The 18003-nt window shown below is 37.9% G+C and overlaps 1 protein-coding gene across 4 annotated transcripts; it reads left to right on the forward strand.

Annotated features, from left to right (window-relative positions):
- Positions 1-1329: 1329 nt before the first annotated feature.
- eif4enif1 (eukaryotic translation initiation factor 4E nuclear import factor 1) lies at positions 1330-17065 on the forward strand. 4 transcript variants are annotated; one of them, XM_051112100.1, is made up of 20 exons: positions 1330-1423; positions 1928-2012; positions 2438-2574; positions 5148-5221; positions 5617-5744; positions 5831-6105; positions 6198-6396; positions 6511-6671; positions 7526-7664; positions 9232-9408; positions 10497-10771; positions 11253-11336; positions 11505-11637; positions 11762-11832; positions 12068-12201; positions 13801-13876; positions 14054-14183; positions 14273-14611; positions 14726-14902; positions 15918-17065. In XM_051112100.1, exons 3-20 carry the CDS (start codon positions 2494-2496, stop codon positions 16112-16114), a joined length of 2850 nt encoding a protein of 949 aa, XP_050968057.1. In that variant the 5' UTR covers positions 1330-1423; positions 1928-2012; positions 2438-2493; the 3' UTR covers positions 16115-17065. The 4 variants fall into 4 exon arrangements, with proteins under 4 accessions (XP_050968057.1, XP_050968058.1, XP_050968056.1 ...); XM_051112101.1 differs by having other exon boundaries at positions 1351-1678; XM_051112099.1 differs by having other exon boundaries at positions 1351-2012.
- The last annotated feature ends 938 nt before the right edge of the window (positions 17066-18003 follow it).

Here is an 18003-nt window from a genome sequence, read left to right on the forward strand (position 1 = left end):
AGTACATTTTCTTCAGGATTCCTTGATGATTGGAAAGATTCAAAGGTCAAAATTTATCTGGAAAAAAGCTTTAGTGACAGTATAGACTATACCGTTTAAAAGCTTGGAGTCAGTAAATTTTTTATTATTAATTTTTATTTTTATGAATGTATTTATTTATTGGGCAAGAAATTATAGAACTTAATATTTTTATTTAGCAAGGATGCTTAAAAATTGAACAAAAGTGATGATAAAGATATTTAAATGTTACAAAAAATTTCTATTTCAGATAAATGCTCTTCTTCTGAACTTTCTAGTCTTCAAAGAAACCAGAAAAAAATCTATCCAGCTGTTTTAAACATAATAATAATAATAATAATAATAATAATAATAATAATAATAATAATATATATATATAGAGAGAGAGAGAGAGAGAGAGAGAGAGAGAGAGAGAGGGAGAGAGCAAGAATATATATACATATACATATATACATATATATATATATATATATATATATTTTTTTTTTTTTTTTTTTTTTGAGCAGCAAATCAGAATAATAGAATGATTTCTGAATGGTCATGTGACTGGAGAAATGAGAAATGATACTAAAAATTCAGCTTTGGGATAAATTACATTTTAAAATATATTTACATAGAAAACAGTTTTTTTAAATAGTACAAATATTTCATTTTTACTGTTTTTGCTATACTTTGGATCCAATAAATGCAGGCTTGGTGAGCAGAAGAGACTTCTTTAAAAAACATTAAAAATCTTACATATATATTTTTAATTACTTTGTGTTTATACACATCAGTCAACTCTATTTTATTGTTTAAATCTTATTAATAGTATAATAAATTAACAATATTGAAATCTTTATACTGTTATTGCATTTTCTTACATAATTATTATTATTTTTCCTTTTTTCATACTGTTTAATTAAATTTAGGACAACTGCATGGTGAAAACCTACGACCAACGTGGCTGACAAATAAACCTAAAACAGAATCTGTTGTGACCATAATAGAATTTAATCGAATAAATAGCAGGTAAACACTTTTAACTTTGGTCAGAATCATGTAAATAAAAAAATCAAGCAACTCAGCTAAGCGTTTAAAGCCTGTCACGTGACTACAATTTATAATAGGTGGCCACGTTGATTGCCTGAAATGTATTCTTGCTCTAAAATACTATAACGCCTCTTGCCAACCTCCTTGAATAAAATACACACTTCTAACCACGCATTCTGGTGTTCTGTGTTATTATATTCGAAACTACAATCAAATGTGACTGTTTGTTTCCAAAAACTTTAAAGAAGGCGTGATTAGACACTATATAATCCTTGATTGGGGCCTTTCTCAGAACCAGTCAGAGATCTGAAGAAATTCGCCGCTCTGCGACTGAACAGAGACGAAAGAGAAAGCACAGAGAAAGTACCCAGAGGTACATTCATTGTTGCAGTCGGACTTCAAGCTTTCTTTAAGTTCTCGAGCCCAGTTATCTGTTAGAATTGGTCCTAATATATGTGAGCTTTAGTGTATTGACGCGCTTTTTATGTACGTTGTACAGCTTTATGAGTGGGGATAAGTTTCCTAGCCTGCTAACCTGACTCACTAGCCTATAAATAAACAAACAACCACGGATTTTTCGGAAGTTTTTCGCTCTCACGAAAAAACCCAACGGAGAAACAAGCCAAAGGTGTGATTAAAAAGCGGAAATTAGACCCGTTTGTCCATTAGAACCGAAGTAAATCCTCGGCGTCGGCTTGTTGAGTTTAGCCAGTTTGCTAATGAAATGCTTCTCTCTGTCAATTAGCGTTTAATTCTGAAGTGACAAGGGATATCCGAACATCCTGTCAAGATTGTCGACAGAGAAACTTTATTTTTAAGCAGAAAGCTTCATCTGCGTCCTGTCTGAATTCTGGACTGACTGCAGCATCTCTTGTAGTTTGGTATAGGACAGGTAGCCAGAAGCTAACTGAGGTGTCCAGGCGAGGAGAGAGAAGGTGCTGTGACACCGTTTCAGATATCAGGTAAGTTCATCAGTATGTTGAGAAAGGAGCTTGGTTTTTAGAAACAGACGAGTTTTTCATGTGAGAGTTTGTAACGTAATGTTCCTGCATTAGACTGATTAGTATTCTGTAGTTTGCTTGCTGTCTGCCTCGTCATTTGCTAATACAACAGCTACTCAGGAGCCAGACATTTACCTGATTATATTAAATCCTTAAACCTTTCAGTCATTTTTAAATTAAATTTAAGTTAAATTTAATTTGAAGTTGTCATATGCTTCACAGGATTTATATACTCCTTGCTAAACTGCTTGAAGCCTGTTTGTACAATCACAATCTGTTTGTAGCCACTTTTTTTGTAGTAGTAGTGGTGTTTTGAGACGTAACCAAATAAATGTGAACTGCATTGACATGGCGGTTAAAGTAATGCTGTAGAACTTCATTCACAGGTGCCCAGAGTGTCTGATATTGAGGCTTCACTTCAGTTTGACCACTCACCTGAGTCATGGAGAAGGATGAGAATGGTGAAAACATGGTGGAAACGGTGAAGGACTCAGTAGTGACCTCCGCCTACAGATATACCAAGGTGAGAACGATCCCTTAAAGGGAACCTCTTTTGATGAGGAAATTTATCTTGATCTGTTGGTATTATAGTGTGATACTTGAACAGGTGCTGTAACTTTTAGAGCTCCCAAGGTACCACATAAAAGACCATATTTAAAAGAATGGGTCACCCAAAAATGAAAATTGTCAATAATTACTCACCCTCATGTTGTTCCAATCGGAACACAAATGAAGGTATTTTTGATGAAACCCAAGAGCTTTCTGACCCAGCATGGACAGCAATGCAACTGAAACGTTTTATGGGCCAGAAAGGTAGTAAGGACTAAAGTACTAGTCCATGTGACATCAGTGGTTCAACTGCAATGTTATGAAGCTACGTTTTGTGCACAAAGATAACAACTTTAACAATTTCTTCTCTTTCGTATCAGCCTCCTACATGCGTTCACGAGAGTACCATGACGCATGCGTGTGGTGCTGCTGATGCAGAAGCTAGCGTTCTGACGTAGAACCCAAATGCGCTGCACCTTGTTTGCAAGCAGAGGAATGCACACGTTTGCTTTATGGTACTTTTGTGAATGCGCGTTGAAGACTGACACTGTAGAGAAGAAACAGTCAGATGGGCTGTTTTGTCGATGTCCTTACTACCTTTCTGGGACTTGAACGTTTCCGTGGCATTGACAGTGAGAAAGCTCTGGGATTTCATTAAAAAATATCTTAATTTGTGTTGTGAAGATAAACGAATGGCTTGTGGGCTTTGACATGAAGGTGAGTAATTAATGACAATTTTCATTTTTGGGTGAACTAACCCTTTAAAGCCTATGATGCAGAAGATGACAATGGATATTTTTATTTCTGTCTTACTACATTTTAAGCTTTAACTTTAGTCAAAATACCTTTCAAGTGTTTTCACAACGCGTCATCAATATTCAATGAGCGTAAACTATGCCACTGAACCGAACAAACCTTGCATATTTTGATTATTTCTGCTGAAAATGGTCAATTATTGTCATGTTTTGGGCTGTACTAATTGGTCGGACCAGGAAAAACATTTAGAGTGCTGTAGCCTGCCAAAAGTTGTAACAAATCAAGGAGAAGTGTGCAAAAACTGTCTGAGGAACAAAAGGCATTTGAACCAGGATTTCCAGGGCAAGAGTCTTGGCAACATTCATGTTTGTTCTTCTAATTTCTGGTCAGGTAGGTGAAATATTAGGATTATTTCTTAATTATTACCTTTTTTTTTCTTTTTTTTTTTCCTCAGTGATTTAGACACCATAAATTAGCAGAACAACGTATTTAGTAGTACATTAACTGTGCAATCCATGCGGTTGTTTACATCCGAGCCTTTCCAGTATTGCCGTCCAGGTAACTGACCAAACTGTGATGTAAGTGCAAACCCTCTGTAAGTAAAAATATCAAGCAAAACAGAATGTTAGTTGTCATGTGACAGGATTTAAAACAATCAGTGTTTGACATTGCACTTTGATTGTTCGAAACAACAAACAGTAGAATATGGTGAAATGCATTATGTTGCTCATTTTTATATTTTGATTTTGAACATTTGGTTTTGTTTCAAAAGCATCAACGCTCAATAGCTCTTGTCTTTATGCTGTGAATGTGCTGCAGATTTTCTAGAAAACTGGGAGTTGAGCTGAAGGAGATATACATTCTCTCTGCTTGCAGTGCGTAAGTCCTGCTTGTGAGGAAAGCAAGAAAACGCAGAGTTTTACTGAATCATACGGCACTTATGAATTTTAATACCTATAGAGGGTTTGTATTTACGTCATGATTTGGTCAGTTACCGTTTACCAGTTACCGTTGTGTGGCCATTTTGGTGGTGCTCTGATGTAAACAACAGCATGGATTGCATGGTTAATGTACTTCTGAATGCATTGTTCTGATGATTTATGCTGTCTAAACCACAGGAAAAGTGTGTGTGTGTGTGTGAGAGCTGCTAAATCATATAGAGAAGGACTTAGTAAGCAGGAAAGGGTGGAATATTTTTACAAATTTAAGTTAATGGGTGGTAAAGATTTGTATGTTCAGTATTATGATATTAGCCTAATGTTTCACCTGCCTGACCAAAATAAGAACAAACACTAATGTTGTCAAGATTCTTGCCCTGCAAATCCTGGTTCAATCTGGCCGATCACAAACTGTTCCTCTGACAGTCTCTTGCACTTTTGTACTTCTTGAACGTTTGGCAGTCTGTAGTACTCCAAATGTTTTTCCCGGTCTGACCGATTAGTACAGCCCAAAACATGACAATAACTGACCATTTTGAGCAGCAATAATCAGCAAAATATGCAAGTTGTGTTTGGTTCAGTGGGATTGTTTATGTTAGTGGTCTCAAACTCAATTCCTGGAGGGCCACAGCTCTGCAGTTTTTCTTCAACCCTAATCAAACACACCTGATCCAGCTAATCAAGGTCTTCAGGATTATTGGGAACTTCCAAGTTCATGTGATTCATTTCCTAGGTTGGAAAACTGTTCACAACCAAGCCAAACCAAGCTCTGATATCACTTCTGAAAGCACCCTAAATATTTTAGTTGTCAAGTGTTCTACACATGTCATGCTGATATTTTTTGTTTTTGCAGGAAGAGCTTATGGAAATCAAAGAACTGCCAATTTCCAATGAGAGGCCAGAATGTCTTTCAGAGAAATATGACAGGTGAACTTTTTTATTTAGTGTTTGTTTGCCAGTTTAGTTTGAATAATTCTGAATGTGGCACCATGTCTTGCATGAAGATCATAACAGGACATCAGTGGGATTTTTTTTTTTTTTCTTTTCTTTTCTTTTCTGTTGCATATTCTCTTGTAGACATAAACATTGTTTTTTTTTATTGTCTTATTTTAAGCATCGACACCTAATGTTTATGTCTGTCTTTTGTCAGTGGCTCTTTAGCAACTTTAACTTTAACAAACAGCTGCTTTCTAGTATTAGACAATCAAAGGGTTCATTTACAGTAGTCATTTGTTTAAATACTCTTAGTGTGACATTACTGACTGATGTTTATATGGAAAGCCTAAGCCTTGTATGTGCTAACTGTACTGTCTCCTCTATAGTGATGGGGTCTGGGACCCTGAAAAATGGCATGCCTCACTATATCCCTCTTCAGAAAACAGCTGTCCAGCAGAAGGATACAAGAAAGATTATGCAGAGGATAGAGTTCCACTAAAACGCAGAATTGCAGGTAATTGGCCAATACATTTCTAATGTTATTCAGCTATCAAAACCTTGTTGCTGAAACAAAACCAAAATTAACTTTGTCTTCCCCAGATCCTCGGGAACGTGTAAAAGATGATGATCTTGAGGTGGTTCTTAGTCCACAGCGGCGTAGTTTTGGCGGTGGTTGTCAAGTGGCACCCACCGCCCTCCCTCGCCGTCCCGTCAGCCCTCTGGAGAACAAAGAGAACGAGTCACTCCGTTTGGGGGGAGCACGTCGCATAGGGAGCGGCCGTATCATTGCATCACGTGTATTCGAGAGGGATGCACGAGTTGACAAGGAGAGAGAGCGAGACCGAGAGCGTGAATATAAGGATAAGAGATTTAGGGTATTGTGCTAAGGCTTTTTGACACAAAGGAACTTCTTGCTATTATTGCATTGTTCAAAGAATAAAACATTGTTTTCTGTTTTCTACTGTAGAGAGACTTTGGAGACAAAAGAGTGTTCAGTGAGAGAAGAAGAAATGATTCCTATGCAGAAGAGGAGCCAGAGTGGTTTTCTGGTGGACCCACTAGTCAATCTGAGACCATTGAGCTCATTGGCTTTGATGACAAGATCTTGGAGGATGACAAACGAAGGACCAAACGTTCCAGGAAGAAACCAGAGTCTGTGAAAGAAGGCATGTATTGTACAAATGTAACACATGCACACACTTAAGAAATGCTTCTGTTGTTTGGTAAGTGTATTTATCAGCATGCTTTTTTTTTTTTTTTGAAATCTTCCACACCTACAGTTGAATGTAATGGTGGGCTCTCTGAGGACCGTGAAGTAGTTCAAGAGTCAGGAGCAGATCAGGAGGTTCCACGTGCCGAGGTTCTTCCTGAGCAAACCCCCGGAGAATTTGACTTCAATGAGTTCTTCAATCTTGAAAAGACCATGCCTGGCCTGGCTTCGGTAAGATATGGGGAGCACTGCATGCTTTTGAGGGTGATGGTCACACAATATCTTGCTTGTCTTAAAGGAAGAAGGAATAGATGAATCACACTTTAGTTTTGAGGGGGGGCTTTGGTCCATGTGGTTATTAGATGGTACTTGGGTACTTCTTTTTTTTTTTTTTTTTTTTTTTTTAATTTATTAATCTCTACTATACTGAACATAAGCCTTTTTTTATTTTTATTTTTTTACTCCGCTCCATAACATTGTGTTCCATTTGCATTTGTATACAAGTAGTTGTCATTTTGTGAACAGATTTGTATTGCAGCACTTCTGATGTCTCTTCATGTGGTTCTCTATAAATCGATTGTGAATATCTACTCGCTTGTCCGTAGTGTTAGAGAAATGTGCCTACTAAATGAATCTATTTTTAAATAGTTACTTGTTGCCGATTGCAGAATAGTTCAGCAAGCCCGTTTGAGGTTCATATGTTGCTTCTTGCTACTGGTGTTAGAAATATGAAATTGTTGGTTTTGCAGTTGTATGGCGTCAAGCTGTTTGTTGGTTTTGAATTTTTGTTGTACAGAAAGCTCAATGAAATGCAAATTTATGCCCATCTAATTCGTAAGGTATTACGTTTATACTGCTAGAACTTGGGATGGTTTGATGGGGGTTCGCCAAATTATAATTTAGATTTTGGAAATATATGGGGGTCTTGTAAATGAAACTGTGCTCCAATATGCCCAATTTTCACCCCATTGCGATAAGCGGTCTGCCGACACTCTTCACGTAAGTGTCATTCACCCCCCCCAAGGCTGTTTCCGGCTTCTGTGCTATAACGGTTTAAACCAGGGCTCCTCTTTCTTTACTTTCAGATGATTGAAGATGTTCTTGCTGAGGGTCCGGTCATGGCCAGTCGTTTTAGCCGCTGGTTCTCCAGTAACAGAAGTCCATCTGGCAGCCGCTCCAGCAGTCTACGTTCCACGCCACATGAAGAGTTGGAGAGACTAGCAGGTAACCCTTTCCTATTCCAGTCTTATTCACCTGGTTGGCTATTTAATAGAGGTCGACCGATGTATCGGTTTTGCCGATTAATCGGCACCGATAGTTGATTGGCGGAACTATCGGTTATCGGCAAAAATCCATGCCGATAGTTTTTCCGGGTCGGGTCTGTTGCTGGAGCGGCTCAGAATTTTCTCATTATACAACAAATTCCCTATAGTCTTTGTTATACAGCACGGGAGCAGCCTCTAGTGGCGGAAATCACTGACAGCACGTGCCGTTTGTTTAGACACGTGACTGCGCGCTGCACAGAGCGGACATTTCAAAGGCGGATTTAAAACGTTGACAACGAAACGGTGTGTACAGTATACTGTAGTGCATGTTTTCATGTCATTACAAAGTGATGAATTTGTTGACTAGATGCTGCATTAGTGGAGAAAAGACAGCAGTATACTTTTGCCCGTTTGGTGATCAAATAAAGTCTTGTAGACCGCCGCTTGAATTGAATGCGACGCGTCCAGTGTGTGTGATACCGGATAGCTGCGAGTTCTTCTATATGGCGCTGCACTTTTACCCATTGTGTGACTAATTATTTTAATATTTGAATTAGATAACCACAAATGTTCTAGAATAGAAGCAGTTAAATTGTGAAAGTACACAATATCCATATGTATGCAGTTTCAATACTGTGTACCTTGTGTAGATATTTAAAGATGGCCATCTTTAGCTTGATTGTTGATGTGATGGTAACACTTTACAATATGAGTCCATTTGTAACATTAAGATTGATTAAAAAGCTGTGGAATAGAAGTATTTTTCCTTAAGTGTGTTAATTTCAACATTTACTGATATGTTAAAAAAATGTTAGTTGTTTTTGTTAATATTAATGAACAATTAACTAACGATAATGATCAATATATAATTAATCATAATTTTTTTTTTTATTAATTTACAAAATATGGTTCAGTAGGCTACTTTTTTTTTTTTTTTTTTTTTTTTCCTTTTTTTTAATTGTAGAGCACTACAGTTAAAATTGTAGTCCGTTCAGTATCCATTTTAAAAACTATTGGTCAATTAATCTGTATCGGCCAGTGTGGTCCAACCTAGTTATCGGTATCGGTAAAATCCAATATCGGTCGACCTCTACTATTTAATACTAAATGTCAACTACAGTAGTAAACATTTGAAGTGGATTAAAAGATTTCTTCAGCTGTCTCTTCATAATGTACTTTTACCTAGTCAGAAAAAGGGGCAGGTTTTAGATGGATTGATAATTTACCATGCTTCTCAGCCATGACATTTTGCGTAAATATTAAGAAAGGGTTCCTATGGCTGTTTGACTCTAAGAAAGCGTTTATTTAGCTGTTTATTATTATAAATGTAAAATAAAACAATGTATTATTATTATTATTATTATTATTATTATTATTATTATTGTTGTTGTTATTATTATTATTATTATTGTTATTATTATTATTGTTATTATTATTGTTGTTGTTATTGTTGTTGTTGTTATTATTATTATTATTATTGTTGTTATATTTTTATTTATTTATTTATTTGTGTGTGGGTGTGTCAGGTCTAGAGCCTCATACTGGATCTCTGAATCAGGGTACGTCTTTGTACTTCACCCCCATCTCTTCAGTGGAACGCAAAGAGAAAGTGGACATACTGGAGCTGTTGCATAAAGCCAATATTGACCTGAAACCTCTACTGTCCAACTTGAATGTCAACAAGGCTCACCTAAAGGAGAGCAGTGAGTAGCATCCTGTATATCCAGAATTTTGAATGGAATATTTCGTAATAAGGCTTTTATACATGCATGCATGCATACATACATGCACACAAACAAACAAACAAACATCTTAAAAGGGCTGCCCCCTAATAGTCAACTAACTGTTAGCTGACGAGAAGAGGCTTGGTCAATGAAAATTTTATTAGTCGCCTAGTCACACAAAAAAATTCCACAGGATGTGGCGAAGTCATGCAGTCTGTGACAGACAGATTGTTAATGGCTGGTCTAAGTGGTAATATAGTAGATCGGGCAGGACATCCAAATGCTTACCCATCAATCATCGACCTCAAATATGGCTTTTTCATCTGAAATATGTAAGTAGTAGCAACTTTACAAGGTCGCTCAATCAAATGATAACCTAGTAAAATGTATGCTGTCGAAGTGTCTGTGCGGAGTGTGAAAGCTGAATAATAATGCACTTACTGCATGACAGATGGAGGTGCAGATACTTGCTCTTGAAAATACAAATAAAAGTCATACATCTTTTGAATCCGTAAAGACTCTACGTTTGTGTGCACTCAGAGTAACAATAAAACATTGTGCTTTTGTAAAATAATGAAAGCAAACAGGATGCGCTTTCTGATGTCTTGGTCTCTGTGAACTTAAGCGTGAAACTTTGAAACTGTGTCTACTTGTCTTACAGACATGAAAAATATAGGCTATCTATAGAGAGTGAAATGTTTACTTTTAAATAAACCAATTCGAATAGAAAACAAATATTCTCAGATTATATAGTATGCATGAACATGTAGGCGCTTCCACTACTGTGGAGATACTGTTGGAAGTTCAAACTCGGGGCACCATAGCAGGACTTTCCCTTTAAGGCTCGTTATTATGATTTATATGGTTTATTAAATGTGGAACTAATAGTTGACTAATCCTTAAAATGAATGACTACTAGTCGACCAGAAAAATCTTAGTCGAGGGCAGCCCTACAACTTAATCTATAGACAGCAGGCCATAGATGTTGCTCATTCAACATAGAATGTCAGATTGTCCTTTATAAAAAAATAATAATTTTAATACCGTTTCTGTCTGCCCGCTTAAAGCAAACTCTGGGGTGGTGTTGTCTTTGGAGGAAGTGGAGGTGGGTCTTAAGGGACTGAAAGTGCAGCCTGAGCCGGCTCCATCATTACCTCAAAAGCAGCCCAGTGGAGGTGGGGGAACGCCCTTCATGGTGGAGCACCTGGAAAAAGCTCTTACGGAAGGAACCGGGGGTGCGTCACGACCTCGAGACCCTGACATGTCTGCATTTAATAAGTTAGTGAGCTCCATGAAGGCAAGTGGAACCCTGCCCACCCACCCCAAAGCCAGCGGGAGCAATGTAAGTATGCAGCTGTTGGCTTTTTGCATGGTTTTATAAGAGCTTGCTGCATGCTGTCCAGCCTCAGGTAAAGCTGCATGTGTGAGACTGTTGCATTGATTGCCCAGCTTGTTGCGCTCATATTCCCCGCCTTTGCATGCAACACACGCCAGTGCTGTTTACTTGCTAGTTGGTCTTGGTTAGTAAACGAGTGTTTATTTTGACTAGTGATGGGCATAAATTTGTATTTAGTAGTTGTGGCTGACTTGTCGGTGAACGTTTTGCATGCATAGCTTGGCATATCCCCTTCTGACTCCAGTGACTCTCTTGTAACGTGCTTGGTTTTTAACCATTTTTGCGCAAGCCGTCACTGGTATGATGTAGATTCCATCAGTTTGCGTGACTTTATGTACCAAATGGCACGCATTGTACCCGATCTGTTTTTGCCCGGTTCATACTCCAGCTCTTAACATGATCATTTTCTCCTCATTTTTGTGTCCAGTTACAGCAGCAGTCAGTGGATCCTGCTCTTGTGTCCTTATCGGAGGCACAGGTACCGGCCTCTCAGCAGAAAAACATCTTTCAGGTGATTTGTCAAAGTTCAAGACATTGTATTCAAAACAAATTCAACTTGTCAGGAAATTAGCAAACCCAGTTACATGATGTGACTGATTTGTAAACCACTAACAAATGCTGCAAACTGTTGTCAGATGTTCATGTGCACAAATCAATGTCATGTGCTTCTGTGCTTTAGGAATTGTTGGTTGCCCCTCATGGCCCGGTTCCTGCCCCTGTGCCTGGCCTTGTACACCACCGCGCTTCACCCCCACTCTTCCCACAGAGAGCCCCTATACAGGACTTTTTCCCGGGCATGCCTCCTGCAACAGGTAAAATTAGTTAAATGTAACTGATTTTAAATTAATAGGCATGTTGATTCTGGAACCTGAATGTCACTTTTGTTGTTTGTTTTTTGAGTGTCATGTTCCTCACTCATCTTTTGTTAAATCTTAGGGTTCCCTGGTGGCCCACAAACTGTGTTGGATCAAATTCCAGACTTGCATCGGGCCAGGAATACGCCACAGGTAAGACTTACATTTTTAATTTATTTTTTTACTTTTCACATTTTAAGAAGTCTACATGTAATCGCAAATACCAGTGAAATGCATTCTAAAATGCACTTAACAATACTTATCAGTCTTTCTGTGAATCTATATTTTCTCTCTGTGTAAAAGCTGATAACATTGAATTATAATAAAATGTACTTGTATGTTCTTGGTTTTGTATTATGTTAATCAGAGATGAATTCCTTATTTTTAGATGAGAGCTTTGCCAATGGGAGTTGACCAGGCCAATCTGGAAGCTTTGTTTCAGCAGGAACTGGCAGTTCTTAATCGCCCACAGTACCAACAAGGCTACAACAAACAGGCTCACGATAAGGCGTTTCGTAACAGGTAATTTTGAGTATCAGAGACCATAGGCAGGTTGTGTCAAAGCAAGCCTTGCTAATGGTTTCCACTTCTTGAATCATTGAATTATCTTTTACTTCTCTCTTTTAGTATCAGTCTGTACCCAAAAATTCAAATTCTGTCATTGCTCACCCTCATGTTATTCCAAACCTGTAATGGCTTCATCCATCTTTGAAAAACAAAAAAATGATCTGAAAGCTTTCTGACCCTGGAAAACAAAAATAATGACTTTATTTAACAATTTCTTCTCTTCTGTGTCTGTCTTTGATGCCTTGTTTACAAGCAGAGGAATGCACATACATGGGTTGTGGTACTTTTGTTAATGCATGCGTCAAAGACTAACACTGAAGAGGAAAAAATTGTTGAATAAAGTCGGTATTTTTATTTTCTTTGCGCGCTAAAAGTATTCTTGTAGCTTTGTAAAATGAGGGTTCAACCACTGATTTCACATGGGCTACGTTCACACTGCAGGCAAAATCCATTTGGCCCAAATCCAAATTATTTATTTTTTGCTCGCGTGTGACTCATGACAGTATCAGTACCGTGTGAACAGCACAAAACGCATGGAATCTCTTTTCAATTCCGATTTGTTCCACTTCCATATGTGGTACTAAATCCGACACGGGTCAGATGTCGGAATTCATGCAACTTTTATGCCACTCTACATTCTACGACACTCTACGATCGACATTCATTAGAATTCTTCACTGACAGAAGACACTTTTAAAGCTTTTACATACCCAATGTTATCAAGACAGATGTAAAAGGTAATCAGTGGAGGTGTGATGGGACAGAACTCATAAGTTTTACAGGGCTGACAACTATAGCAGAACAGGAGTGCTCATATCATAAGTTTCAAAACTCTGCTGTCTTTTGTCACATGCCTGTCTTTATTTTTCATAATGCCTGCGCATAACAGCAGATCACACTGTAAATAAATGCATAATTGCTTGCTTTATGTCCTCTGTGTTTACTTCCGTATGACAGCACGCTGTGCAAGTGTTGCCAAATCAACCCACTGTTGCTGTGGGTTGTTTTTCAACTTTATGGGTTGATGCGACCCCACTAAGGTGATTATTAGCCCAACCAGGTTCAGGGGGGTAAGTTTTGAGAAGCAGTTGGGTGGATTTTGTTGCAAAACCTGGAAACCCTGTTTGTTTTGTTCTTTTGTGCATGCGGGTCATGCAGAGTCTGAATTGAGCATGAAGGCTTGCAGTGTGAACGTAGCCATGCACTATTTTAACGATGTCCTTGCTACCTTTCTGAGCCTTGAATGTGTCAGTTGCATTTGTCAGAAAGCTCTCGGATTTCAACAAAATGATCTTGGAGTTTTGAAGATGGCAAATGTCTTACGGGTTTGGAACAACATGAGTGCGAGTAATTAATGACAGAATTTTCATTTTTGGGTGAACTATCCCTTTAAGAGCTGTAAATTGAAAAAGTGAAATTTAACCAGATACGCACTTATTCATAAAATGAACAGTTGCTTTATCCAAAAGAGTAGCCTAATGAATAGTAGGGGCTAATAATGGTGTGTACAGTAACACATTTCATTTATTTGCTTCTGTATCTCTTGTTTTGTAGACAAACCAGGATGAACCGTTCACCTGGACCTCACCTGCCTGGCCGGACGTCACCTGGCAATACAGTAACAAGTGTGGTAAGTCAAATCTATCACATTTAGTTTGCCATGGAGGCTTTTGATCATACATCTCATTTATTTATCAATTTAAGGCTTTATACAGCCATTTTAATGTTTTGAATACTAAAAATCCCTCTATAGAACAAAAATGACTTGGTGGTTCAAACAACCATTTTTCTTTTCTTCCTGCTGCAGCTGTCTCCGTCCTTCACTCCCACTTCTGTGATCAAAAAAATGTACGAGTCCAAAGAGAAAAGTCGAGATGATCCTGGAAGTAGACCAGGAAGCAAGGAGGAGACTGTGAACTCTCATAACTCACAGGAAGGTATGAAACAATGAGTTCAGAGCACGGTGAATAAATGGGGTAGCTCTCTTTCTCTTTTCCCGTTTAAAGCAGTTCCGTTTCATTTATAGATGGGCCTCCATCACCCAGTTCCTTTCTGGATGATGTGGACACCAGCGGTCCTCAGACTGGTGGGGTAAAGGCATGCTCCACCCCTGTTCCAACTCAGAATCGTCATAGTAAAGACCCAGATCGACCCAGGCCTCCTTCAACAACTGGCCACCACACTCCCACCATGCTGTCACCAGGGCCCTCTTCTCCCTTCCCCAGACCCCAGATGTATCCAGTCCCTCTGCTTCCCCACGTCCCTTTGGTCAGACCTCCACCCCCGCCTTACCCCAGTGTGATGCAGAGGATGCTGGCTCAGGGCATCCAGTCTCAACAGCTTGGACCCGCATTATTACAAACAGGTTGGTTTATTACACATTTCTCTATATTCATACCTGTTCTGGACGTGTTCCTGTTAACTGAAAACAGTGAATTATTGATGAATTTTATTTTTTTTTCTCCCTCCATGTAAACAGGCATGTTCCCTCAAGCCGTAGACCTGTCTCAGCTTCAGAGTTTGCCCCCAGCCCTCTTAGGGCAGCCTCTGTATCCACTTGGTCCTGCAGGGCATCCACTTATTGCCCCTAGAGCTGCAGGAACACACATGCAGTTAGCAGTCATGCAGCAACAGCTTCAACAGCAGCAGAGACCAAGTAAGAACAGCACCAGTGTTGTACAATTATTACATTAGAATGATAAACTAGGGATGTAACAATATAAATATCTCAATATGAAGTCCACGATACAATATTTATTCTGATATTTAAAAAAAAAAAATTGTATTAAGTTAAATTACTCTATCTAATGCAATTTGAGAGTACAATATTGAGCTCCAACCCATGTTCTTAACTAAGAAACTTAACTTAAACTTAAGTCAGAAAAAAGTCAGTAAATTGACTTGTACCTGAACTTTTTAATTGTGATATACTGTCTCAGTCTAAATTACATTCACACTGGTGTTTTAGGAAGCCAAACTAATTAGAATATAATATATTGTAAACAAGTTTCAGTATATTGTAAAACAATTGGACTGTAAAATAAGTGAAAATGAATATTTCATAGGTATATTATTTTTGCTTTGCATGTCAATAGGGAAATTACAATACTACTTTTATTCATTTCTACACTTGAAAGATATTTTGAACTTGGACTGCAGTAACATTACCCATTTAAACTGCTAGTTCTCAGCAATTCATACTGCACTTTTAAGCTTTTATTTTGACGGAAACGGCAGTACAGCTTTTATTTTGATGGAAAACGCAGCAAAAACAGACTTGATGAAGGAATTAAGCCATATTGTGCTTTTGGTTTTAGTTTGTTTGACAGATACTGTACAAAAGCATAATGACCCAAAACACAACTTCAAAGACCATTTATGTTAGAAGTAGATTAAATGTTTTAAAAACTAGACTTTTTTTTTTTTTTGCCCGGAAGACCTATCATTTTATATTGTCATGTGACCACGATGATACCACAATATTGGTAATACTGTTACATCCTTAATAAATGCAATTAAATTTTTAGTTGTTGTGTTTTTTTTTTTTTTTTTTTTTTTTTTTTTTTTTTTTTTTTTTTTTTTTTGTTGTATGGGATTTGTATGTATTTTATTTTATTTATTTATTTATTTATTTATTTATTTATTTATCTTTCTTTCTTTCTTCTCCACAGATCTGCCAGTGGCTCCATCAGGAGGCCCCCAGTCACAGAGCCACGGTCCTCATCGGACAAACCATTCCCAGCGAAGAGGTGGTAGCCCTCCTCTGGGTCTGGCCAAGTGGTTTGGTTCCGACGTGCTGCAACAGCCCCTCCCTTCCATGCCGTCTACTAAAGTAATCAGTGTTGACGAGCTCGAGTTCCGCCAGTGATGACATCCTGTGACCAGTCAGCAGGAGCAAAGCAAGACATCCCTTCCCTTCCCCACTACCCTCTAGTTGGAGAGATATGAACTTTGATTTCTACCATTATGTACAGATGTCAGAGCTCTTGTCTATTTTTCTGTGCTCTGTCTAAAACCCTTGCAGTTGCTGAGTTTTTTTTTTTTTTTTTTTTTTTTTTTTTTTGTTTGAGAAGGCCTGAAGTTAAGAGGAAAAAGGGAAAAGACACTTTTTTTCCTATTGCTTTTGTCACAAAGTAGGTTCTCATAGTTTTTGTTTTGAATTTTCAGTTTTTGCAGTAACGTAAATAATGTATAGGCCTGAATTTGTACAGATTATGGGAATAGATTTTTCTTTTTCCACCTTGTACATAGTTGACTTTTTTTTTTCTCTCTCTCTCTCTCTTTTTTTTTTTTTTTTTTTTTTTCTGTCTTTATGTGGGGAAGGTTATCCTGCTGTTGAGAAACTTGAAAGTTGCTTTTTGTCTGCACAATGTTCCATGTTTCCCATCTAGGATTGATCTGGGCGGGAAAGGGCGCCAATGCTGATTACTGGCTTGTTGGAAAGGAGATGTTCGTGTGTAGCGATTTCTGCATCTCTGATCCAGAAATGCATGCCCTTGAAACTTTTGCTGGAATATTGAAGCCAGAATGTTCTGCAAGAGGGGACACTCTTCCACCCCAAGAAGTGAATGCTAGTTGTGCCTTTATTTCCTTTTTGGTTTCTTTTTCTTTTCTTTTTCTTTCTTTTTTTTTTTTTTTTAAAAAAAGCAAAAAGCCCTCCCATCCTTCCTCCAGCCAGTCTTCTTCATCACCGTATGAGAAGCACTGCTCTGAATCATTTGTTTTAGGGTGGCAGGGGTTGGCCATTACGTAATGTGCTATTAATTTAAGAAGCACAAATAGTTAATAAATATAAAAAAAAATTAAATAAAAAATCATTCACATAAAATTGTATTTGTGACTCATTGATTTCAAGGTCTTAAAACTGTCCTCTTACTCTATTCTTTCCAAGTATATTTTCAAAATGCTAAAACTGCTGTGGCACGTTGTAGAATTTAATAGCTTTGCACATATCAGGTGTCCTTGGTACATAACTTGGAGTCTGTTCTAGTGTTATCCATGCATGCCCGAGCCCTACTCCCTTAGCCATACTTCTGTATCCAATCTCATGGCCGCTTGGCCTGGTGTTTTTTCTTTTTCTGCACAATATTATTTGGTTGCGTGGGGCTTTTCACAAACCCAAGGACATTGGATAATGCATGGACTGAAACCAGATAAAAAGCTCAAAAACAGACAAACTATATAAAAGTATGACAAAATTAAGGCAAACACACAAAAATAAGGGATGAAATGATTGCAGTTATGAGTCTGAGCACGTTTCTGTTTTTATTGAATGTTTAATTACAAAAAAAAAATTCTAATGGGAATATTCCACCCAAGAAAGTCAATGTGAGCTCACAAATTTGACTAAATATTGTGGTGTGAAACCAGGGTGTTTTATGCAGTTTTTATACATAATTATTCCCTTAAGTGTTTCTATATCTGATTGCCAGACACACTGCAAGCCAGTGTAGAGTCTACAACAATTACCTTTCTCTATTGTTTGTGTCTTTGTGCTTGAAATGTACATTACCAGTTGAATAGAGCAGCTGACTGTCTAGGCTACAGTGCCAGTTCAAGAGTTTTGACTGTTCACTTCAATTTCGTTAACGTTTACCGTATATTTTCTAAATGGTTACTGTGTCTAAAAGAGAGAAAGAGACAGTCTGCTGTCATGTATTCAGTGTCTGGCGTACATTTGGGGGAGGGGGCTCACTGGAAAACAAGGATGTGAATTCATAACGTTGCGAACCAGGAAGACGGACACGAAACTTAAAT

The sequence above is a fragment of the Labeo rohita genome, chromosome 6 (assembly GCF_022985175.1).
Source record: "Labeo rohita strain BAU-BD-2019 chromosome 6, IGBB_LRoh.1.0, whole genome shotgun sequence".
NCBI lineage: Eukaryota > Metazoa > Chordata > Actinopteri > Cypriniformes > Cyprinidae > Labeo > Labeo rohita.